At 40.9% G+C, this 24716-nt stretch overlaps 3 protein-coding genes across 5 annotated transcripts; 2 read left to right on the top strand and 1 right to left on the bottom strand.

Moving 5' to 3' along the window:
• Nucleotides 1–1688: 1688 nt before the first annotated feature.
• arf6b (ADP-ribosylation factor 6b) lies at nucleotides 1689–4285 on the top strand. The gene is made up of 2 exons (XM_034674621.1): nucleotides 1689–1881; nucleotides 2101–4285. The coding sequence occupies exon 2, from the start codon at nucleotides 2734–2736 to the stop codon at nucleotides 3259–3261; it is 528 nt and encodes a 175-aa protein (XP_034530512.1). The 5' UTR covers nucleotides 1689–1881; nucleotides 2101–2733; the 3' UTR covers nucleotides 3262–4285.
• A 7673-nt stretch (nucleotides 4286–11958) lies between these two features.
• vcpkmt (valosin containing protein lysine (K) methyltransferase) lies at nucleotides 11959–15349 on the bottom strand. 2 transcript variants are annotated; one of them, XR_004629747.1, is made up of 5 exons: nucleotides 15056–15331; nucleotides 13607–13709; nucleotides 13228–13300; nucleotides 13009–13128; nucleotides 11959–12926 (listed from the first exon to the last, which is right to left on the bottom strand). XR_004629747.1 is itself a non-coding variant. In XM_034675825.1 (5 exons), exons 1-5 carry the CDS (start codon nucleotides 15310–15312, stop codon nucleotides 12822–12824), a joined length of 669 nt encoding a protein of 222 aa, XP_034531716.1. In that variant the 5' UTR covers nucleotides 15313–15349; the 3' UTR covers nucleotides 11959–12821. The 2 variants fall into 2 exon arrangements, 1 of the variants encoding a protein (XP_034531716.1); XM_034675825.1 differs by having other exon boundaries at nucleotides 13596–13709; nucleotides 15056–15349.
• A 507-nt stretch (nucleotides 15350–15856) lies between these two features.
• On the top strand, nucleotides 15857–23288 carry msh4 (mutS homolog 4). Of its 2 annotated transcripts, none has more exons than XM_034675817.1 (20): nucleotides 15857–16256; nucleotides 16462–16617; nucleotides 16706–16872; nucleotides 16987–17040; nucleotides 17241–17356; nucleotides 17443–17616; nucleotides 17704–17876; nucleotides 17965–18032; nucleotides 18178–18252; nucleotides 18373–18437; nucleotides 18528–18697; nucleotides 18780–18916; nucleotides 19605–19708; nucleotides 20272–20396; nucleotides 20973–21173; nucleotides 21261–21379; nucleotides 21490–21618; nucleotides 21827–22001; nucleotides 22077–22165; nucleotides 22313–23288. In XM_034675817.1, the coding sequence occupies exons 1-20, from the start codon at nucleotides 16001–16003 to the stop codon at nucleotides 22508–22510; spliced, it is 2751 nt and encodes a 916-aa protein (XP_034531708.1). In that variant the 5' UTR covers nucleotides 15857–16000; the 3' UTR covers nucleotides 22511–23288. The 2 variants fall into 2 exon arrangements, with proteins under 2 accessions (XP_034531708.1, XP_034531707.1); XM_034675816.1 differs by having other exon boundaries at nucleotides 16987–17097.
• The last annotated feature ends 1428 nt before the right edge of the window (nucleotides 23289–24716 follow it).

Raw genomic sequence — 24716 nt, 5'->3', positions numbered from 1 at the left:
AATTGTTTTATAACAAAGGTTAAAGTTGAAATGCTAACTTCAGATAAACATTAAGAGGAGAGAGTGCATGAGCATTTTTTAAGAAAAGCTGTAATTCATGAAAAGACAGAAAAATGTATTATGTTGGTAACAACAAAGATGGCAGGGGAATGGTTTGTCAATTAGCAGTCTAATAAGTGACCCAATTGGTTCCTCTCCCCTTAAAGCTGCTGTTGGTAGTCACAGAGTAAACATCTGTTCAGAGAGAGGGCCTTCGAATGTGAACACTATCCCTCCCAACCAGATTTCCTCTTAGCCCCCCAACACAGATCGGCGTGTGCCGTCATGATAGTGTCGGACTAATAACCAATCGGAGGACATAGCAAGGGCCGCCCCTTGACCAATCAGGACAGAGGATTGGATATTTGCTATGATTGGTCCGTCATAACGGGAACGAGGGGTATAATAACATTGCTTGATACAAAGGCATCGGAAAACGCAGAGATTTCGCAATAGTCTCATATTACTCCACTTACCGATGAGTACAGATGGGTATTATGACCTTTTCTCCAAACCCAGCAGAAAAAAAAGGCAACGTTTTTTACACCATTCCTACCAACAGCAGCTTTAACTCTTTCAATACTTTTTAGCTGTTATTGCAGGGTTTTTTGGCTAGTCATTCTACATTTTGTTTTTAAAAAAACCCATTCAAATATCACACAACAAATGCAGGCCTACATAATTGTTTTATAAAGGTTAAAGTTGAAATGCTGAATTTCCCTTCAGGGATTAACAAGGTACATTCTATTCTATTCTATTCTATTCTATTCTATTCTATTCTATTCAGATAAACATTAAGATGAGAGAGTACATGACAATATTTGAAGAAAAGTTATAATTCATGAAGGGACAGAAAAATGTATTATATTAAGATAAAATAAAATGAGATATTACTTTATTGATCCCCGGGGGGGGAATTCAGTTGTTACAGCAACCCAGACATAAGTACAATCAAGAAGAAGTTTCAATAAGTTAAATTAAATTAAATTAAATTAAAACAAGTAAAAATAAAAATAGAGAAATAAAGCTAGAATACAATTTAGATATATACAATGTTACAATTGAATTTAGATTAAATAGAAGTAGTTACAGGCAGTATTAGTGTTTCAGTAGTGACAGGTTGACATGGTGTGATTATGGTTGGTAATGACAAATTAAGCAATAAATAAAAATAAATATGGGTATTTAATATGACCATGAGTTGTACCATATTAGTAACAACATAGATGGCAGGACAATGGTTTGTCAATTAGTAGTCTAATAAGTGACCCAATTGGCAGCTCTCCCCTTAATCTATGATTATTAAGAAAAGAAAACCATAGGCACATAGAGCTGACAGAATAGGTGATCCGTATATATTCCACAAGAGGGTGCTGTTACCCTTTACATATACTGCAAGTCACTTCTAAAATCTCATTAAAGAAAAATACAAACTGAAATTATTATCCGTGTCATGTATTTCTGTAAATATTTCATAAAATGTGATAATACTCAAAATAAACTCAAAGAGTAAATGTCTTTATTGGGTAGCCGACAGCCTTACATTAATCATACACCTCACATGTTTTTTTTTTTAAACATTAACAAACCTTTAAGGTAAATGCTGAACATAAACAACAGTAACAGTGGGTTTGATTTCATGTCAGTTTGAGTGTTTCATTGTTTGTCCCATGTGCAGTGAACGCCTCAGCCTCTCTGTGAGAGCAGCAGCTGAATGAAGGGAGGAAGTGGCGGTTAATGCAGCTCCACACCTTTCCGGTGTAGCAGCACTGCGACCAGCTCCACTAAAGGAGAAAGGCGAGAGCTGGGTGGAATAATCGAGCCAGGAGGGGGAGAAAGGAGGTAAATTACTTCTATTTCAGTTATGTGTTCCACTCGGAAAGATTTGAAATGAATATTATGTCACTGTCGGTTGTATTTTAAGCCCAGATCTGGTGAGTTTGCGGCAGCTTATCTAGTTAGCTTCAACCGAGCTAATGTTAGCATGCTAGCTCTCATAGCAGCCATGAGCGTTAGCTTGCTAATTTGGCATGTCTGACCCTCCTCCCAAATCTCTTTCAGGGGGACCAGAAGTGGAGTTTCATGAGTGGATACATGTGTTGCTGAGTCACCGAGGGGGTTTTTCTGCGTAGAAGTCCCTCCATCCCGGCGAAGAGACCCGGCGCGACGGTTGATGGACTAACAGAAAGCGGCTTTTCTCCTCCGGTGGCCGTGAAGAGAACAAGGGCGCACCCGATGAGGAGGACCTCCTCACCAGACACAAACACCAGGAGGAATTCACAAGCACCGCGGCTTCTTCTGGGCCTTAAACGCACACACAGGGTCGGGTCGGTTCTGTGCAGCTTCTAATCGCCACTGCTGCTTACAACGTTGATTTGGGGTAACACAATGAACGTCCTGCAACAGCTGCTGCACAACTTCTTAGTGTAACCGTGCCATGTTGTGTACAGGCCCCGCACACATTGTGGTACTCTGAGCATTTATGCCCCTGCACTTCACAGGACGCACAGACTTTCAGGTCACAAGTCCATAAGTAGTGTTTGTTAGGTTTAACATGAGTGAGAATTTTTGACATTTTCTTCACTGAGACATGTTGTCACAACTAAGCCCATAGGCAGAAGTTCTAGTACTCATCAGCACAGTATCTGACACTTTTCTCTGTAGGAACAACGTATTTATGCACAATAGTTCAAAATGGGGAAAATGCTCTCAAAAATATTCGGCAACAAGGAGATGAGAATATTGATGCTTGGACTTGATGCTGCTGGAAAGACAACAATCCTTTACAAACTGAAACTGGGACAGTCTGTCACCACAATCCCCACAGTTGGCTTCAATGTGGAGACTGTCACCTACAAAAATGTCAAGTTCAACGTCTGGGATGTCGGAGGTCAAGATAAGATTCGTCCTCTGTGGCGACACTACTACACAGGCACCCAGGGGTTGATTTTCGTGGTGGATTGCGCCGACAGAGATCGCATCGACGAAGCCAGACAGGAACTTCACCGCATTATCAACGACCGAGAGATGAGAGATGCCATCATCTTGATATTCGCCAATAAGCAAGACCTTCCAGATGCCATGAAGCCACATGAAATCCAAGAGAAGCTGGGATTGACCCGCATCAGAGATAGGAATTGGTATGTTCAGCCCTCCTGTGCGACTTCAGGTGATGGACTGTATGAGGGCTTGACATGGCTAACCTCAAATTACAAATCTTAATGATTGAGTGCAGACTGTTTTAGGTCAAACTATAACAACGTTGCAAGTAACAAATAACTTCTCAAAATGAGTATGGTTAAGAAAAAAGTTGATTTATCTCCCATTTATTTTTTAATACTACGTTTACCCCATGACTAATTTATCTTAAACTGGGTTTGCTGGCTTCGACTTTGCTTGTACTCTGTAGCAGGCCTTTATCACATTCATTATTCTGGGGCTTGCTTGATGAATATTGAATTAATTGGTCCTTATGTTAAAGCCACAGAGATCACCACCTTTGCCTATTCTTTTCCCTGTTTTATATAATTTTTCTAATGCAGCTGAAATTTTTATCTTCATTCTTGGATTAAAGCTTGTTTCAAGGCTCTTCAGACTCTTGCATTCAACTTGGACCTTTTTTTCTTTTATTCTAAGACATTTGATTTCATGTAGCGAAGGAGAAGGACTTTGAGATTTGTTTTAACACAGTTCTGTGATGAAAAGTATTTCTTCTCTCAGCGGTATTGACCATTTTCATTGTCATCGGTCTTGACATCAGAGAAAAAAATCATCCGACATGTTATGTTAACCCTGTCAAATCCCCTGATGTGGGTTCTATATTTTACTAATTGACCTATTGTGTCATGTCTTGATGCATAAGTGTGCCGAGTATTCAAAGGACAGGCCTCCAGTAAGTCTGAAAACATGCTTGTGGGGATGCATTTTTAACTTTTTGGGGTTACACACAAGTCAGTCAACTCAATCTTTCCAAAGGAATGTCATTCAGCTCTGAGCTCTCTCAATCTGAAACCACAGTTGATTAGTCTCAGTATTGGGACATTATATGATAGCCTATATCTGTAGCATGAGTACGAAAGTACAGTAACCCTACATCAGAGTCCATCTGTCATGCAGTCAGAGGGAGCTGTTAACCAGAGAAATGTTGAAGACACCCCGAGGTGCAGCTCTTACTCCTATTTTGACTGGGGGGAACCATGTACAGAACAGTGTCATTGTAATGTCTTATTAAAAAAGTGATTTTAAATTTGTTATGTCTGTTTATTTTCTTCAAGGATTAAAGGCAGTGACTTGGCCTGCGTTTAATCAAACCGTGTTGAGGCGGATTTATCTCTAAGCAGCAGAGCTTGATTTTTAAAAGAACCCTGGGAAAGTTGTAAGAATGCACTAAGTTCAAAAATAGAGATTTGTAGTGTGAAAGTCCTCTTTGGTTTTACTTCTATTGGGCAGATTCTCCATAAAGGGTTTTATGTCCACACTCACAATGGCTCTCTGGCCTCGGTGGCCTTGCTAGTAAAAGGGGAAAATGAACAAAACAGGAAGTCCAACTGCTGGCCTTTTTGGAACAACAACAGAGCCACATGATAGTTTGCATGCGAGTCGGAGAGACAGCCGAGATATATACAGCTGAATTGTGAATTCTTTTTGAATGTGTTGGTTGTGAGCCATGCTTGAGTTGATGCTGAGCTGTCAGATGTGACTTCCTGAGTTTAGAAAGCAAGTTGCAGTTTTTATTCAGGGAGGATGATGTCTTTTCAAGATGACTAATGTTGGGCTGGTGTTGAGAAAGAAGAAGGAACTAAATACAGAGCCTTTTGGTTATTAGTACTCTGTGGTCTCTTGAGTGTGTTTAACTAGCATGGTATCTAAATAATCAATCCCTAACTAAGCAGGTTTGGCATTTCTGTAAACAAGGAGCCACACAGCCCTGTGTTGTGTTCCGTCTGTGTAATAATGAGCATGATGAATGTGTGAAAACTTTATGCCATACCATTTTCTGTACATTCAAATATAATTGTTTAAAAGTGATAACAATCTTAATCCGTCATGTGGAAATTTGCAAAGAGCTAACATTTCAATACCTTCAAGCAGAGTACAAACTTGAGGCCACATCCTTTCGTGTCTGTGTTATCTGCAGTCTCCTCCCTTTAAGCTCATGCACATACAACAGAATGATTCCTTTCAAAATAAAATACATAAAGCCAAGTGTTTTCTATGAAGTTTGAGGCTGACAACATTGGAGCCCAGTTGAAGAATGTTTTAGATTCCATAAAAGCTGATTAACAAGAGTGTTTTCCCTCCTGACAAAGACGGGATTGATGGTGACAAATGGTCTGACTACAGTGTTTGGGGCTACAGAAGATTAGTATTATTCCGCAGATTTTTGAGGATTTTCCGGCTCGGCACACTGAAGGGCACTGTGTCTCTGCCAGTGTTTTACACATCCACACAAAATCTTGCACTGTAGAAGCTGTTCATAAAAGCACAGAGTTTGCATTTTCGGCACTGGCAAGAACAGGATGCACATTCTGTCTCTTGAGCACAAGTCAAGTTTTCACAGATTCGACTGTCAGACAGCATTCCTGGGTATACATTTGTCTGAATTTCTATGTTTGACTGTATAATGAGGGTGGCGTTTGGTGTAAGGAAAATCTAGCGTTAGAGCGGGTTGCTTCAGAGGCCTCAGGATGTTTGCTCTAGCACCACAGAGGTTTCCGTCAGACAGGTCAGGTGACATTGACAGTTATGACTTTGCTGCAACAGAAGATGTCACACAAAACCCACACGCCTCCTGCAGCCGTGATTTAAATGTTCCTCTACCAAAAAGTATGGGTGTATAGTTAGAACTGTCAGCACAGAGCAATGAAAGTCCAGAAGCTGTCCTAGCATCTGAGGGTCTTTCTGCACTTTCTTTCTGTGAAGGCCTCTATTAGACAGTGATGGCAGTTTAATTGGCTGTAATGGCAGCTTTGGCTCCCACCACTTCATTACAACCATATGATCCTCACAGCTTTATGGGTACCACTGGGGGGCCCTGGGGGCAAGGACAGAGACTGTAACCGAGGTTTTATGACCTCTCCTTTGGTAAAGACAAGACCTCCTGGCCTTTCTGTCAACTCCCTCTGTGCTTGGATGGAATTCCTTACACTTCCTGGGAGGAAAGGTTCAGAACTGGTGTCAGGTCACAGACAGGAAGCTCATTAAAGGTGCTTCTTGTAATGGCTCTAATTCTTCTTCTTTTTGCTTGTTAAGGCTGCAGACTCCAACACAGCAATATTAGCATTTCACAAACAAACCCAGCAGGGCGTTGAATGCTTGATTCAAAACTCCAAGGTGTTGTAATTCTCAAAATAACAGGTTGAGTGATTCAAATACTGCAACTGGTTTGCACAAGAGTATGTTTGACGGATTCGGTGACGTTGGACTGTTTGTTGTTTGTCTCTGTGACAACAGCCTGATGGGATCTCTGCTGGTGTGGGCCTGCTGGTTTTGATATTGAAAAGTTTCCAGTCAGTTCCTCTATTCTGCATGGAAAGAGGAAGAGTGGGAAGAAATTGAAAAAGACCAAAGTTCTGCAATATTAGAACCCACACCTTTTTTCCCCTTTGTTACATTAACAGCTCGCCTTTCATAAGTCAGCTTAAGATCTAAAACACCTTGTGCATAATAGCGGTGAACTGTACTACAGCAGCACTCCTAACAAGCCTACAAACCCCAGCCTTGTGGTTTTCAGGGGTGTGGTTATAGTCTTCCTCTCTTGTCTTCACTTCCTGCTAACTCCAGCAGCAGAGCAACACGTGCACAGGTAGCACTCGTTTTCAAAACCGCAGGTTGTGAACTGAGCATAGTCATCGCTGGTTTAACACCGGGCCTGCAATCCAACGGCCACACCCAGCTGGATAATCACTGGAGGATTTGTGATGCGTGCAGACACAGATACTCCGGTGCACACCGTTATTAAAGCCGTTTATTTATCTGCAAAGTAGTAGGAGGGAACACCTACTCTAAGCCACAGCTCACACAGCTTGGTTCAGTGGCTGCCTGTCTTCAAGGGCATCAAAACAGACAGTTTGGGTTTGAAACCTCTCTGGTTTAGTTAACTTCACTTGTACAGCTTTGAAAACAAACTGAAAGCAGACCCGGAAGTGGCTTACAGTTAAGGCTGAGGTTCTTGTATAGCACACCATGAGTGCACCCAAATGATAAAAGTGGAGATTATAATAATAGACATATAATAGGGACTTCATTTGATGATCACCTTACATCTGAGGCTATTGTGAAGAGGATATCACCTTTACAGGAAACTAACTTCCTTTTCAGTCACTCATATAATCTTTTTTTATCTTATTTTATCTACAGTCAATCAATCGATAAATCTTTATTTGTATAGCGACAAATCACAACAAACATTATCTCTAAAGACACTATCAATCATAGCAGGTCTAGCCCATACTCAACCTTGAATTATTAACAAAGACCCACCATCAAGACAGGGTAAGACTCAGTCTTATCTCATCTTAATCCACCATGATCAGAGCACTTTGCAGCATTTAGCAAGTTACAGCGGCAAGGAATAACTTCCTCTTAACAGGCAGAAACCCAGAGCAGAACCAGACTCATGTTAGACAGCCATCTGCCTCAACCGAGTTGGGGTTGGAAAGAGGGATAGAGGAGATTAAGAGAAAGAGAGAGGACAGTGATGAGTCTGCTTTGTTTTCTTTTATCTGGCCTTGTCATTCAACAGTGAAATATTAAAATCGATTCTAAAGCTCACAGGTAGCCAGTGAAGGACATCGAGGACTGGTGTTATGATCATTTCTGTTGCTATGTGTTAAAAGCCTTCATGGCAGCAGCATTGTGAATTAATTGCAGCATTTTGATGTTGCGTTTGCTGATGGAAGAATAAAGTGCATTATACAGTATTCAAGTCTGGAGAAAACAAAAGCATGGATGACCTTTTCCAAGTCAGGAGAAGAAAGGGATGAGTTTATTTTAGTTGACTGTCTCAGCTGAGCAAAGCAGGACTGCGTAACTTTGTTTTCTTATGAATAAGCTTCCCCAAACTAATCCCCTCTAGCTAATAAAGTTGCGTGAATTGACCTGGATCAACTTTATTTCTCTGGCAACTGTACTGACTTTTGACAGGAAGGGTTTCAGTGCAGGAGTTTACAGGTAATCAAACAGTGATGTGGTTTTTATCAGGGGGCTAAGCTGTGATATGATGCAGGCTAGCTAAATAAGGCTGAAAATGTGAGGCTGTTGAATCCAAGGTGCACTCTGGGCATCGCTCCAAAATACATTCCATTCATATCTGCGACTGAAGGTTACTTGCTGTGGTGAAATTAGAAAAAGCAGGGAACCAGAACATGATTATGAAGTGCTGGGAGTCTAAATGACACAAGCAATTTGGTTTTAAACGGGTGGATAAAGTGCTCATACAAGCATTAAATACGCAATTTAATCCACAAACATTAGAGTTTTGCCTTATAATCATGCTTGTGTTTGCACTCCAAAACCACACAATCTAACTCATTATTTCTTTAAGCCTTAAAGGCTTCGAATTAATGCATGAAAACCTGAGATTTGTCCATGTGGCTCCTCCTGAGAATTGTAGGATGTTCAACACAGCTGTGTGAGATTGTGGAGCCGTCTGTGCCTTGACTCGTGTGCGCTCTGTTTTCCCAGCTGTAACACAGAGAGTGTAAAGAGGATCAGGGCTGAGTGTTAACCATCTTGCCTTCAGATGTAAGCCGTGCCTCGGTATGTAGGAGAAGGAGGTGGAGGCAGTATGGATGCTGCTGCAGTCTGATGGCTGCAAAGCACAGAACCGAACTGCATCTGTTTCAGAAGCAAAATCAGATCAATGATTGTTTTAGAGATCGTCCAAAGCTTAAAGAGCACCGACCTCTTCAGCTTTAATGTGGCTTTGCATACCCTCTTTATACACACAGGGAACAAGTGTACAATAACACCGGCAGGAGACTCCACACAGTGTCTGACAGGATGATGAAGATCCATGCAAAACAACCTCAAAGGCCTTCGTTACACTCCATGAACGACTACATCTGTATCTCTGACAAGATCTGCTGTAATTACAGAGCAGGCAGTGTTTCGAGTGACGGTGCGTCTGGATTAGACAACAGTTTTGCTCAGATCCTTGGCAAGTCAGGCGCTGCTGCTTACGCACACACAAACACACACAGAGTCCAGATTCAGACTACTGAGCAGTAATGACTCAGGGAAATGCTACACACTCACACACAAGCAACTCTCCTCCCCTCTGCAATTCTCCCCTTGGTGCTGGGCCACCACACAATCTAATGATGTCAGATACATCAGTGCACCATGCTGTAGGGGCTGCAGACACACCGAAGTCTTAAGAAATACCTGAGGTATTTCAAGCACAGGATCAATACACAATTACATTTTACTGATATAACACTGGATTTAATCCCCTTTGAATCTGTCTGAGTATAAATACATTGACTTAAGAGTTTTAAAACCGACTACACACCATTTGTACTTCTTCAACAGCCTCGCTATGGTACATCAGAGTCCTACAGCTACAATATTAACAGGCGTAGAAGAAGAAAGGGAGCAAGTGTGCACAATATTCTCACAGTGCTGGATTTGTGTTCCCTCTCAACTGCAGCACAGCTGTCTTAACAGCACCCCCGCCCTCCCCCTGCTCCCCTGCAGAAGGGGTGAGGGAGGGTGGAGGCAGCATTGTGCTTCTATATGCTATTTGTCCTATCAGCCTTTGTTTCACCAGCATTGGGCCAAAGATTTGGGAGTTTTTGCAACTTTGTAAAAAATATTGCTCACTTAGGGAGCTCTGGCTTTTTGTGTCTTTGTAGCGCAGAAAGTTTCATAGACATAAAAAGAGAAAAGGGTGCTTGCTGTTTGTGGAAAGTCTGCCGGTGGCAGTGGGGTGCATTTGCAGGATCAGAGAAGTCACACACTCACGCAGCCTTCTTCTTCTTCTTCTTCTATTTTTAATCAGCCCAGTTTGATGTCTATTCTTGAGCCACTCCCTGATAGTGAGTGAGAAAATGAGTCCTTCCTTTTTCTGGAACAGTGTCTCTTGGCTCCAGGCAGCGTTGATGATGGTGACACAAAGGATCTTCTGTGTCACTTGGCTGTGATGCAGCAGAGTGGAGCGGTCCCACCACATGGGCTGCAGGGAGTCAGACTCTCCTCCACCCATCTGGTTTGGAAGAAGGTGGGGGCTGCAATGCTTCCTCATGTTTTCTTGTTTGAAAACAAGCAGGGAGGATACATTATGGGTTACAGGGTCTATCCATGCAGGTTCAAGTGCAGACTCTCACATCTTAATTCTCATCACGCATGAAAAGACAAAAAACAAATCTCATCCTGCAATAAGAAATGCACTCTTTTGTCTAATCAGCTGTTTATTCATAATGACTGGTAAGCCTCCTGCAGGTCTTCTACACAGGTAAGAGCTCTTTCCCCTAACAGCACCATCTGTTGGCAGAAAGCGCCCTCATTCTGTCTTTTGCATGCGGCATGTGCGCCACATGTTCAGTAATGAATGTTTATAGTCACTGGAAGCCGCTGTAATGTATACATGATAACAGATTAGAGACAGCGCTGCTTCACTGTGGGCTGTCCTCATTTACTGTGAGCCTCCCTGTATTCCCCTGTAGTGCTAGCCTAATTAGTCTACTACAAGAAGACTACAGCATTACTTTTACGTTTTTTAAGGTTATCATTTAAAGAGGGGAAAACACCACAGAGACTGGAAAATAGATTATAAATGATTTGACTAGGGCGCCTATGGGTGGGAAAGACTAGATGAGCTCTAACTCTAATCCTCCATATATCCCCTCTGGGTCTTGTCTCAGTCACACTGTGGGGCAAGGGTTCGATTCCAGCTGTGAGTCTAATTAATCAGCTGAACATATCCTGGTCAGAGGCGAAGGAAACCTCCTTTAAGAGGATGATCCTGTTTGCAACAGTCCAGCTGCCCCAGGCTAGAGCAAGAGGGCAGAGGAAGGCCTCGGGGAGTGTTTGTCTTGAAGGTTTCGTTTTATAACTAGGAAAGAAAAGGCGATTCATCTCACTCTATTATTTCTGTGATTGGCTGTAGAACAGACCAAGGCCAAGAGGGAGCCAGAGGTCAGATTGTTATGCTATGATTCAACCCACCCACACCGTCGTTTTTCTTCTCTTTTTCAAACATTTCACAATCACAGTTGAGAAATTGGTTATGATGAATGTGTTGCTTAGGACAGGAGAGGGTTTCATTTGTACAAAAGCGTGTTTTTAGATTGTATTTGAATCATGATTTAGAAATAAATACATGATAAATGCACCTGCAGAAAATGAGACCATTAAGAGATACTTGCTACTGTTTAAATTATAAATCCGACCATTAAATCCAGGAATATTCATAGGTGTGGGGCACAGTGCCATCACAGATGTTCCTGCTTTACAGAATCAGCAGATTTCAGGGGAGCAGGTCAGCTCTGCACTAACCAATAGAGGAATACTAGGACGAGCACGAGGAGCATCTTAATGAATAATCTAACTTGGCTCATTGCATTCTTCTGGATGCGATTAGATTATGTAAGTGGATCTTCAGTGTCAACCCCTCGGCATTAACATTTTTATTTGCTCTGATTGTATGAGGCCACCCCGCTCATTACACTACAGCTCCACTGTGTAAACAGAGAGCAGCATGAAAGGCGGTGAGGGGCCCCTGCATGCCTGTGGGAGTACGGGGCGTACTTCATGGTTTATGGTAAAAAAAAAAAGGAGACGTAATCTTTGAGCTAATCTGGGGCTTGGGCTGGAATTCCCCTCGCATAGAGGACGGACGCCTTCAGGAGAGCTGAGATGTACTGTGATTGATTCAGATCTAATGCTGGTTAAGCTACATCAGAGTAAACATACAGATTTGGAACTTTAGATATGATTTATTGTTCAAGCCCTCTCCATGTAGTGTGTTTGTAATGTTATTACAACAATGTCCTCAAGATTAATGGATACATCTTACTCCTGAAATAACAAACTTGACCCTCAGATTACTAATCTGAATACCAGCATAAACATTTACTCACATTTTTAGACTCCTTTTTTGGAGTGTAAGCAACTACTGCCCCCTAGTGCCACAAATAGGGACTGATATCATAAAAAATCTCATTCACAATTTTTTCAGGACTGATCTGAGGTTATGGATGTGCTTAAAAAATTTGATTTTAATACGACTGTGCGATCCTGTTAATACAACCCTTTAGAATTAAACTCTGAAAACCCACATGAGTAAAGAAGGGTGTGCTGCTTCATACTTATGCAAAAACGGTCGCTCATGTTTGTGTTTCCTTACACTTTACTGAGCCATGAACTCTGGACTTTCACTGTAATTTACATAGAAACCATAAGGTTGACAAACATTTGCAAGACCAACTCTTCTTACCCAACATTCAAATAATCCCAAAGAAGATTGTCAAGGCCTCAGTTCCTGAACCACCCAGCGTCCAATTTCATTTCAGTTTTCAATCAATTTCAAATATGAACACAACCTGTCTTGTCTGGGCTTCCACATAAGCCATCTACCGTCAGAATGCCATAACAATAAATGTACTGACATTATCCAAAACTAGGTTTAAGCCATTTAAAAATGACTCTCAAATGGTGTTCTTTTTGGATATGTATTTTTAAATTTTAATCATAAAGTTTTGTAAAAAAATGTCTGTAGGACTCTTTTCATGTCCCCTATGGTGGAACCCCTGTATGTCCTCATAAGTTTCCACACAAACTCAAACTTTTCTTCGGATATGCAGGATGTGGATGTCCGGACAACTAAATTCTTGGTCTTGCTTGTCTGCAGGGATCTCCTCACAGGTGAAGTGTTGTTGAAGCAGCTGAAATAAAACACAAAGCACATCAATAACTCAGCTGTTATTTTTTATTATGCATCAACAGAACAAAAGGACAGGTTCTCACCTCAAAAAACTGCCTTTCCACTTTTGGGTTGACGCCCTCTGTGCGTTGCTCATAACAGCAGATAATGCAGGTTTCTGGTCCAGAGAGCAACTTCAAGGTCTCCACCAGAGGAACAATAGACTGGAAATAAATGAGACATTGAAAGAATTAGCATTATACATTTAGTTTGTTCTGTTTTGCCATGATGGTGATACAGTGCAGATAACTTTAGTAAATTACCTGCTCATAATAGATGCAGTCTGCCATGAGGATATAATGTGGGGGAGGCAGGAACTCAGACACATCTTCACCCCTTTAAGAAAAAGAATAGATCAGTTAGCATTTTGTGACCATTGCTTGATATATTGATGTCTGTATGTCCTACATTTAGATATGAGAAGAGTGGATGAATAACTATAGAGACTGACAGAAATAATCGCCAGTTTACTTTGACATTAATCTCAACTGATAAATTCAGCACAACATGGACAGCACAGTCCAAATCGTGAAGAGGGAAGAACAAATTATTCATTATTTTCCCTTTCATCTTGAATACATGAGTCAAACACAAACCAATAATGTTAAAAAAACAAAATATAAGTACAAACCATTTCAGTACCTTGGCAGTAATTGATCCGGTCTTTATAAGTGCCTGGTTTTCCTGGATGTTCCGTCTTAGAAGGGTCTGCAAATCCTCCAGATCTGTCACAGTAACTTGGGCTCTGTGGGATTTAATACAACACAATAAAAACTAATGCAAGGAGCCCAAAGTGCTCACAATGACAAACATGAATAAGAACAAGAGAACATAAGGTGCAACAATTACATGGTAAGTGAAACCTAGCCTAATTGATAATAACAATATTCTATATGTCAAGGCTGCATAGAAAAGTAGGCAAGGCAAGGCAAGGCAGCTTTATTTGTATTGTGCATGTCATACACGAGGGCAACTCAATGTGCTTTACATTAAAATCATTGGAGACATTCAGACAGGCATAAAAGAACACAATTAAAATGACAAATATAATAAAACAGAAAAGAAAAGGAAGTTTAGAAATACATTAATATTACATTAAAATGTTAATTTAAAGTGAGTTAAAATGAGCTAAGATAGGAAGGCAGTGGTAAATAAAAAAGTCTTAGTCTTTGATTTAAAGAGGTGAGAGTTGGAGCAGACCTACAGCTTTCAGGGAGTGTGTTCCAGATATGTGGTGCATAATGACTAAACGCTGCTTCACCATGTTTCGTTCTGACTCTTGGGACTGAAAGCAGACCAGTACCTGATGACCTCAGAGGTCAAGGTGGTTCATAAAGTAGCAGCAGATCAGCAATGTATTTTGGGCCTAAACCATTCAGTGCTTTATAAACCATCAGCAGGATTTTAAAGTCTATTCTCTGACAGACAGGAAGCCAGTGTAGAGATCTAAGAACTGGAGTGATGTGGTCTACTTTTTTGGTCCTTGTTAGGACTCGAGCAGCAGCATTCTGTATGAGCTGCAGCCAGCTGATGGACTTTTTAGGGAGTCCTGTAAAGACCCCGTTACAGTAGTCTAGTCTGCTACAGATAAATGCATGGACCAGTTTTTCTGCATCCTGCTGAGACATAAGTTCTTTAATCCTTGATATATTCTTAAGGTGATAGTAGGCTGACTTTGTAATTGTCTTAATGTGGCTGCTGAAATTAAGGTCTGAGTCTAAGACTACACCAAGGTTTCTGGCTTGGTTTGAACATTTCATCTGTGCAGATTGGAGCTGAGCAGTAACCTTTAACCTTTCTTCCTTGGCTCCAAAAACAATCATTTCAGTTTTTACTTTGTTTAACTGAAGAAAGTTCTAGCTCGTCCAGTCATTGATTTATTCAATGCATTTACTCAGTGTTTGTATGGGACTATAATCCCCTGGTGATATGGTGATGTAAATGTGTGTCATCTGCATAGCTGTAGTATTTTAAGTAGTAGTATTTTAAGTAGTGCAAAGCAACCACCAGTTGGCATGTTATTAAGCTAGAGCACTCCGGTGTTCGTGTTGGGATATTAGTCGTATTTAAGTCTACACAAACTTGTCTCACCCCAGTGCTGCAGCCATCAGACCCACAGCTCCAGTCCCAGCTCCGAGCTCCAGCACCCTGCTGTCAGCCCACACGTTCCCTCCTGAGGACGGACTGTTAAACTGTTTCGTCTCTAAATATTTAGAGAGAACGATAGCAGCATCCCAAACAACACAGCCAACATCTCCCAAGTAGCACTGCTGCACCTTCAACGTACAACCGTCGTTTTTATCTATTTCCCTTACAAAGTAATGACTCTCGTTTGTGTCAGCCGCCATGTTGGCCGCCGCAGGAAGTGGAACAAGGACAACACTTCCGGTTATTTTTTCAAAATAAAATAGATTATATTTTGTGTACAAATCCAATGGAGGCCCTACACTGGTTTGTAACCATGGCCGTGGGAAGTAGGGGTGCTGAGGGTGCTGCAGCACCCATTATTGGAAACATTGACTGTAAATAAAAAAATAAAAATATATAATAATAATAAGAAGAATTCTGAGAAAAAAGTCAGAATTCTGAGATTAAATTCTGAATTTAATCTCAGAATTCTGACTTTAATCTAAGAATTCTGACTTTAATATCAGAATTCTGACTTTAATCTAAGAATTCTGACTTTTTTCTCAGAATAATAATTTAAAAAAAAAATTGACCATCATTTTTTTTTCAGTGGCCCTAATCCTCTTCCGTCAGTTGATTTTCATGACTCCTTAGCTTTATTTAATTTGAATACATTTATAATAATACATTTTACTTTTTTTTTTTCCTTTAACAGTAACAAGGTTGACTAGATTTAAACGTTTGCGCACGCACATGCGCACTTCACTAACTCTGACATTCGCGTGCACAGTTGTGTTGTGGCGGTTATTTGTAGCAAAACAAAGGACTTCGTCTAAAACTTACTAAACATCGTCGTCACTGAAATATCTACTGACTTATACTGATGTCCGCGTGTATCTGTGTGAGTTTATGAATAGACGTCCATTAAACTGTCGTTTGGGTTTCTTAAAAATGTTTAACAGCAGCACAGAGGAGGTGACCCCTGGTAGTGACACCCCAGAATGTAGACAGGCCTGCGGGGTCTCGTCCTCAGTTGACAGAAGCGGATTCAATGAAACCACTTCGTATGGACCCGCATCGGCTTCATCTGGTTCATCACACCACAGTTTAGATGCAGGGAGTACGAGCTCCAGCCATGGTCCAACACTCCCCCGAATACCCTCAGGTGATCTAATGGACTGTAGGAGAAGTTTAAGCTAACATTAGCATGTGCTTCATCATACAGTGTTACAACAACCTCATAACATTTGGTCCAATACAAAACAATGACATTTTCAATGATACAATTTCAGGTCTAGAAGGACTATTTTGATGACACCCTTGCTTCTTGAGAAGCCTCTTACATCTCCTCATATTATGTATTGACACAGGTCAGTTCCCTCACAGCTTCAGGTTAGGCTGTACAAGTTCATCTGTCCTCGCATCTACTTCAGACAGCACACCCATCTACAGCCATGGAGGAACACCAAGTCACAGGAGGACCTTGGGATCAAACCCTGCACGGACACCGCTTACTGATCATACTGGTACTTCACGCCCTTTTAACGTTTAAAGAGGGTGTTGTTGACATAGATTGAAGCTGTGTTTCCAATCCTGGCTCCTTGGTTTTTGCAGCTACTACATCTTCATCTTCTTCAGCCGCAACCTCTGGGGCCTCAGTGGTTGTGGCTGTGGTTGAAGGGCGTGGATTGGCCAGGGGAGAGATCGGCATGGCCAGTCTCAACTTGAAATGTCCTGAGCTTGTACTCTCTCAGTTTGCAGACACTGGAACATATGCCAAGGTAACTCATTCATCATCTAAAGCTTTTTTTCTCTGAAGTTATGACTGTTAATCACGGCCATACACTCCCAAATAGAGGGCACTCCTGACTCGGTCACATTTTCCTTCTCTCAAGGTTATTACCAAGATTCATATCTCAGTGCCACTGGAAATACTGATGCCGGACACAGCAAGTGAGAAAGGGAAGGGGACAAAGCTGTTCAACCTCATCACAGAGAACTTCTCGGTACCATGCAGAATAAAGAAAATACAATGAATTCAAACAAATGCTCACTTTTAATGCTGAAAGTAGCTGTGTATAGCCTTAATGTGGCTTTGCTGACTGTTTTAAGGCAATATTAGTATATGATTACTTTATTTTCTTGTCAGGGAGTTGCTTTCACCGCTGTCCAAAGGAAGTATTTTAATGAAAGGAAAGGACTGGAATACATTCAGCAGCTGTGCGCTCCAGAATTTGGCACCGTCCTCATGGAAGTGCAAGCTAAGTAAGCCACTGAGGACAAAAATGAATGGACAAAGCTGTACTGTAACGCTACCAGTTTTATGCAACCACATGTCTTGATTTGTTCAGGTATTACTGCCTAGCAGCCGCAGCTGCTCTGCTGAAATATTTAGAGTTCATTCAGAACTCTGTCTACGCTGCAAAGTCCCTCAAAGTGAGTTTTAAAGGGAGTGAACAGACAGCAATGATCGACTCAGCATCCGCCTCCAACTTGGAATTGGTCGTCAATAACAGAGACCACAGGTAAGAGATGCAGGACTATGACATCCATCATGTTATGTGTAATCACATAGGCGTGAAGTTTGATTGTATTTTTCTATCAATGCATAGAAGTGACCACAGTCTTTTAGGGGTACTTAATCACACCAAAACACCGGGTGGTGCTAGAAGATTGCGCTCTAATATTCTGGAGCCTCTGGTTGACGAGGACACCATCAACATACGTTTGGACACCATACAAGAGCTGCTGCAGGATGAGGAGCTCTTCTTTGGCCTCAAGAATGGTAAGAATCAAGCACCAAACATTGATCAACATATAAAATACTGTGCGTAATAAAAACAAGGTTGTGACACAGTGATCCCTCTCCTTAGCCATCGGTCATTTCCTTGACATCGACCAGCTGCTGTCTGTTCTCGTCCAAATCCCGAAGCAGGAAACGGTATGTAAAGTGCTTTTGTTGTATAAGGTGATTTTATTGCGAAGGAATGTCTCGCTGTTGAGTTAATTTACATGTGTGTTTTAAATTCTCCTCTAACTTGGTGCAGAAAAAAATGCAAATGTGAAATTTTGCTGTATTTCTGCAGGTTCAGGTTGCTGAAGCAAAGATTACACATGTCATTCAGCTGAAACACACATTGGATCTGGTGCCAAGGCTAAGGGTTTGTGTTTGTTTGTATAGTACACAATGATCCTACAGTATGAAACAAATATACTACTCAAAAAGCAGTGTTCTAATTAAGCAGATAAAGAATCCTTTAAGCACTGTGCTTTATGAACAGATGGTGTTAAAGAACTGCAACACAGCTCTGCTCAAAGCATACAGCACTTCACTTGAAGACAACAGGTATTACGCCCTTTGCCTATGTGTGATGTAAATGTATTATCATGTAGTGTCTGCTGCCTCACTCTGCTGTATCTTTTCCATCTACCTCAGGTTTGACATGATCCTGCAGCAGATCAAAACAGTGATTAATGATGACACTACCTACCTGAAGGGGAGCCTGAACATGCGCACGCAGAAGTGTTACGCCGTCCGCCCCAACATCAATGAGTTCCTCGACATTGCGCGTAAAGCTTACACTGAGATAGTAGACGACATCGCAGGTGTTTGTTTGGGCTTTATCTTCTCAAATCTTTGGTTTTTAATAAGTATGTGAAGTAATTGAGTTTGCATTGTGTTGCACAGAGTTGGTGAACCAGATTGGGGAGAGATATGGTTGGCCAATGCGCACCAGCTTCAGCACAGCTCGAGGTTTCTTCATACAGATGAAGCTTGAAGGAGTGGTGCTGGCAGAGGGGAAACTCCCTGCAGAGTTTATCAAGGTGAAGTCCACTTAAAGGGGAAGCTACGGCGGCCCTGAAGGACAAAACTAATTTACAAAAGATGAAACACTTTTACAAAGGTGGAGACAAATTTACAGATTGGAAAACATTTTTACATTTTATAAGACATTATTCTAAAATATTACATTAGCAAAACACTTTTTCCAAGGCCAGAACAAATTTACATTTAAGAAAACAAATTTACAAGCAATGAGACAATTTTAGAAACGACGGGACACTTTTAATATTCCTGAAACAAATTTACATTCATTTTTAACAGAAAGGGAATGTACCAAATACACAAAGTGATCTGGTACCAAATGGTAAAAGTTTTCCGGCGTTTGTAAAATTGTCTCACCGCTTGTAAAAGTGTTTTTTGATTTTGTAACTTTGTTTTCTTAAATGTAAATTTGTTTTGGCCTGGGTAAAAGTGTTTTGATTTTGTAATTTTGTTTTCTTAAATGTAAATTTGTTTTCTAAAATGTTAATTTTTCTCCATCTTTGTAAAAGTGTTTCATCTTTTGTAAATTTGTTTTGTCCTTCAGGGCCACCGTAGGATGCAGACCTTTTAAGAACAGTGACAAGAATATCTTCACAATGAACTTCAGGGAATTAAAGAAGCTTAATTATGATATGTGGTCAGTAAAGTTTGAATCATTGACTGCTTCCATTTTCTGCCACCTTTAAGGTATCCAAGCAAAAGAACAACTACAGCTTCACTACTGCTGACCTGATGAAGATGAATGACCGCTGTGATGAGGCCCTGAGGGAGATCTTTCACATGTCTTACGTGTGAGGAGAACATGACCCTTTGACTCACAAACACACACAGTAATGTATTGTGGAAACGTATCTACACTGTTATGAATACCTAATGGGCTGCTTTAATCTCTTAAAGGACAAACCTTCACTGGAGAATTGATTTATCAGAGTTATAATGGATTTTTTTTGTGATGAGTTCACCAGTCTGACACATTCTCATAAATAACAGTCTAATAAATGTGTGCTAATAAATGTTAGCCACGCAGAAGTGAGCATAGAATTAGAATCTTATCTCAAAATGTGTTTAGACACCAGTGATTTCACTACTATTGTAATTTTATGTCTGATATAATCCTCAGATTAAACCCTATAAAATGATTTCTTAATTAACTAAACAGTGAATGAGTCAGCTCGCTCCTTAAAAGGGAGCACTGCAAGTTAACATTCTCAATCTCAGCAAGTTTGCATGTTATTATGGCTGATTTGACTGTCTTTATGTTATACCACTTTTTGTCCACTAGAGAGCGCTGTTTGCTGGATATTATTTTCCTCCACTGCTTTCCCCCCTCAGCATCTAACCTGTCTCCATACAGGGTGATATGTCAGCTGCTGAGCACCATCCACCAGCACATCCACTGCCTCTACAAGCTCTCTGACGCCGTCTCCATGCTGGACATGTTGCTATCACTGGCTAACGCATGCACCATCTCAGACTACGGTAAGCATGAACAGCTGTCAGACTGTTACATTCCCCTCGAGGTACACTGATGTTGTCTGAGGGAGTGTCGTGTGCACATAAGGCAGCACCCGGCAAGTTGTCACACATCATGACAGCCTGAAAGTGTTCCACTGAGGCCTCAGTTCCTTTGCTGTGTGGGTCGTTGGCAGGACCAGCCACGTGGGTGGTGAGCGCTGCCCCTCAGCTGTCTGAAAGTGTAGCTCCATATACATGTGCTGAGTGCCTGCCCCCTTCCATCCCCGTCAGCTTGTACTCAGATTACCCTTGTTACATAAGTGTGCACTGGTGCGCTGTATTTACCGAGACAAATCTCCCCAGCAGAGGAGCTAGCTGGCTGCAACAACTGCTGCTCACACCTCTCTCAGAAATCTCTTTCATTACATAGTGACACACCTATCTACGAGCCAACCAACTTTTAATGGCATTTAATGATTGATGAAGGGAGACTGAATATACTTTACTTATGATACGAAATGATGATTGCATAAAAGACAGAAAATGAAACAAAATAGCATCAAATAAAGGAAGTATTTAATGTTTTTTCCTGCCCTCCAGTGCGTCCAGAGTTCACAGACACACTAGCCATCAAGCAGGGACGTCACCCCATCCTGGAGCGAATAGCCAGGCAGCAGCCTGTGGCGAACAATAGCTTCATCTCCGAGGGCAGCAACTTTGTCATCATCACAGGACCCAACATGAGTGGCAAATCCACCTACCTCAAACAGGTGGCGCTGTGTCAGATCATGGCTCAGATAGGTACACTACAGATCATGGCCCCTTAGCCTCACATGTTGCTATGATTTCATTTGATTGGATATTTGAACCCTTGCGTTATCATTCCAGGCTCGTTCGTCCCCGCTGAGTACGCCTCTTTTCGTGTTGCCGATCAGATTTTCACCAGAATTGGTGTCGATGATGATTTTGAAACCAACTGCTCCACCTTCATGTTGGAAATGAAGGAGGTATGATCTTTTTTTCTTTGTACTTGTAACCTGCACATGTTCCTTGGTTAGACACACGAGGTGGAAAAAAGTCATTAAATTATCACTGATTCAATATTTCCTCCCTGAAGATCTCCTACATAATTCACAATGTAAGTGACCGGTCCCTAATCATCATAGATGAATTGGGGCGTGGTACCAGTGCTGAGGAGGGCATTGGCATCTGTCACTCGGTCTGTGAGTTCCTCCTTAGCCTGAAGGTAGAGTATGCACCTTTACAGAACTGCACTGCTGCTCCTGTCCCTCATATTAAAAACCAGATGGATCAGATTCTTTTTCTCAACTATTGAACTTGTTATTGTCAGCTGTAGAACTTCACTCAGCAAGGTAGTGAATCAAACAGGAATAGCATGTAATCACTATTGTTAAAATCGTTAAGGGTGTGTGCTGTTTCCCTAATGTCTACAGGCGTTCACCCTGTTTGCCACACATTTTCTTGAGCTGTGCCAATTAGAGTCCCTTTATCCCAACGTGGAGAACCAGCACATGGAGGTCCAGCACATACGCAGTGGCGACACTGGCGCTGAAGGTGTGGTGTACACATTCCTGCTGAATCGAGGATGCTCTGAAGAAAGGCACTACGGTACAGTCAGTGAAGTCCAGTCAGATGTAGATGGAATTGGGTAATAAATGGCTTGATTTATCTCTCTCTCTTTAGGTCTGAGAGCAGCTGAGATGACTGCACTTCCTTCAGACATAATTCAGGAAGCTAAAACAGTCGCGTCAAAAGTCAGCCAGCAGCTTTTGGTATGCTTTATAATAATCGAATACAAGACCCCATAAAGAGAGCCAAGCCGTGCCCTGGCTTCTCTTGACAGACAACGAGTCATTATGTATATGTCAGAAATGGCCAGATAAAAAGACAATATCCATGCTTTGATTTTTCTACTCTAGGCCAAACACCAGAGTGATCCGGAAACGCTGAGGCAGAGAGCTGTGTACCACCTGGCCACCCGCCTCCTGCAGACTGCCAGGAACTCCAGACTGAACCCCGACAGCCTGCGTATGTATCTGAAAGGCCTGAAGAAGCAGTATGAGGCAGAGCTGCAGGCGGCAGGGCAGGCAGCGTCTACTGACACAGCGGAGGAATGACTGAGTCAGCCTTACAGAGGGGGAAGGCAGTGGGGAGAGGCAGTGATACATTTAGAAGACAAGATCTTTGCCTAATGATCACTATTTGTCTTAACTATTTAGCTAATGTTTATACTGAGAACTTAATAATTTATTCAAATTCAAGTGACAATGGGTTTCTTTTTTAAAGTACTATTAACTAAGAGTATCATTAATGAAACTAACAAGAAAAACTAGATTGTCAAAAACCTTTTCATTAATTGAACAATAAAAACAAAGATGTACAAAGAAGAGAACTGAAACTGTGTTATGAGACCAATATGAAAGAAAATAGAATTATAGAGAAAGTGTTTTCAGTTTGTCTGTCAATTACTTTAACAAGCCCAGTGAGTGACATATTTTACAGTTTGTCTTAATAAGTGGGTGGCTGCAGTTGTTCATCTTTAGTACTTGCATACATTTTCAAAATGGTCTGATGTTTTGAGTTTTTACTAAACTGTGCTTTTCTTCACACCTTTATGTCTTGCATCTGACCTTTGTCCCACAAGTTCTGAAAAATACCCAAAGTAAAAGTAACACTTAAACTAATGGAAACTTAACTAAACAAAGCATTTGAAACAAATAATGACTAAACTTACCAACCAGTATTACAAAACTCTAACTTAAATTGAGTCGAAACAAAAAAAAACTTGATAAATTCAGAACCTTGCTGTCAACCATTGTGATTCATTGTGAGTTTATTTGGAAATGTCATGTACAATTTTCCTGCTAATCTGTGAAATAAACACTGTTGCAATGAGATACAAATAAAAGAAGTGCAGTTTTTTTTACATTCCAGAGATATACAAAAAGTCCCCATTAAAATATTACTGTACTTTTTGTACTCATGTGCCTAATGGGCTTAGGGGAAGTGCAATGACCACTCCCCTCTTTTCGTCTGTGATGATCGTTTGATTTATACACAAAGGCTGTCTCCAAAAGGCGGGGCTGGAGCGAGCGCAGACGTAACTTATTTTTTCTTCAACTTTATTCTAGATGTACATAAACAATTGGTACATTCCTTCCATTCTTTCCATTCATTGTATACAGTGTATGGTACATTCAGACGGAGCATCATACATAAACAATCATTAAGGACACAGAAACAATACAGCTTCAGTTGTTAATATAAGGTAAATGAGAAAACTATACATACATAGAAAATAAATAATAAAATAAGTTGAGTAAAGAGGGGGAATAATTTTATAATTCAGTGAGGAATTCTATTAGGGAATCATATATCTTTAGTGCTCTTGGTCCTTTCATTATTTTCAATGATTTTAAGTATATTTTGAATTAATTTAACCCAAGTTAAAATGCCCCCACCCTGGGAACTTTTGAATCACGTCTTAAAACTCATTTTTACTCCCTGGTTTGTAATACAGCATGAGGGTGTCTGTTTGTCTTTTAATGCACTTTAAATGTTACTATTATTTATTTCTACTGTTTGTATTTGTTGTGCAGCACTTTGGGAACCTTGTTGTTTTTTACAATGTGTTATATAAATAAAATGGATTGGATTGGATTTAGAAAAACAACAGATTTGGGGGGAGATTTCATATTGCTGTTTTTATGAATAAAGAATTTTGAGAGGCACAGAATTATGTTACAGCAGATTTCAACACTTTTATGTGATATCTAATCAAAAGTTTCTTTCTTTCTTTAACCAGGTAAGAGACTCATTGAGACTCAAAACCTCTTTTTCAAGAGTGACCTGGCCAAGACGGCAGCACAAAATAGGTTACAGCACACAAAACAACACAAATAGAATACAGTCACAGTTTCACATGGTTACATGATTACACAGTACAATCACAAGATCCAATGGAGCCTGTTTCTCTGTCTTTTATGGGTGACTTGAATTCCCCCAGAGTTACAAGATGTGTCAGTTTCAAGTCCTCCTGCACATCATTCCAGGTAAACAGGGCTGAAAATTTAAAAGCCTTTTTGCCCAGTTCAGTTCTGACTCTCGGGACCTGCAACTGTATGATGTCCTGAGAGCGCAGGCCATATCGGCTGAGGTTTCTACACATATGTACACTCAAATATGTAGGGAGAAGTCCAAGAATAGATTTATCAGATCTGATCAAAAGATCAGCCAGTGAGAGAGTCCACGACCGGACAAAGATGACAGTGTGCAACAGCGTATAAGGAACAGTGATGTACATGATAGCTGCAACCAGTAATA

This window comes from Notolabrus celidotus, chromosome 22 (assembly GCF_009762535.1).
Source record: "Notolabrus celidotus isolate fNotCel1 chromosome 22, fNotCel1.pri, whole genome shotgun sequence".
NCBI classification, from domain to species: domain Eukaryota; kingdom Metazoa; phylum Chordata; class Actinopteri; order Labriformes; family Labridae; genus Notolabrus; species Notolabrus celidotus.
The sequence above is the reverse complement of the archived record's forward strand: the minus strand, read 5'-3'. Positions and strand labels throughout refer to the sequence as shown.

What these genes read in the sequence shown, in the direction of transcription:
- arf6b (XM_034674621.1), top strand. Translation starts at nt 2,734, where the DNA reads ATGGGGAAAATGCTCTCAAAAATATTCGGCAACAAGGAGATGAGAATA.
- vcpkmt (XM_034675825.1), bottom strand. Translation starts at nt 15,312, where the DNA reads ATGGCGGCTGACACAAACGAGAGTCATTACTTTGTAAGGGAAATAGAT. An exon ending in CTGATGGCTGCAGCACTGGG is followed by an intron (nt 13,710 to 15,055) that starts GTGAGACAAGTT and finishes TAAATCCCACAG; the next exon opens with AGCCCAAGTTACTGTGACAG. An exon ending in TGGAAAGGCAGTTTTTTGAG is followed by an intron (nt 12,927 to 13,008) that starts GTGAGAACCTGT and finishes GTTTTATTTCAG; the next exon opens with CTGCTTCAACAACACTTCAC.
- msh4 (XM_034675816.1), top strand. Translation starts at nt 16,001, where the DNA reads ATGAATAGACGTCCATTAAACTGTCGTTTGGGTTTCTTAAAAATGTTT. An exon ending in ATCTGGTGCCAAGGCTAAGG is followed by an intron (nt 18,253 to 18,372) that starts GTTTGTGTTTGT and finishes CTTTATGAACAG; the next exon opens with ATGGTGTTAAAGAACTGCAA. An exon ending in ATCTTTCACATGTCTTACGT is followed by an intron (nt 19,709 to 20,271) that starts GTGAGGAGAACA and finishes GTCTCCATACAG; the next exon opens with GGTGATATGTCAGCTGCTGA.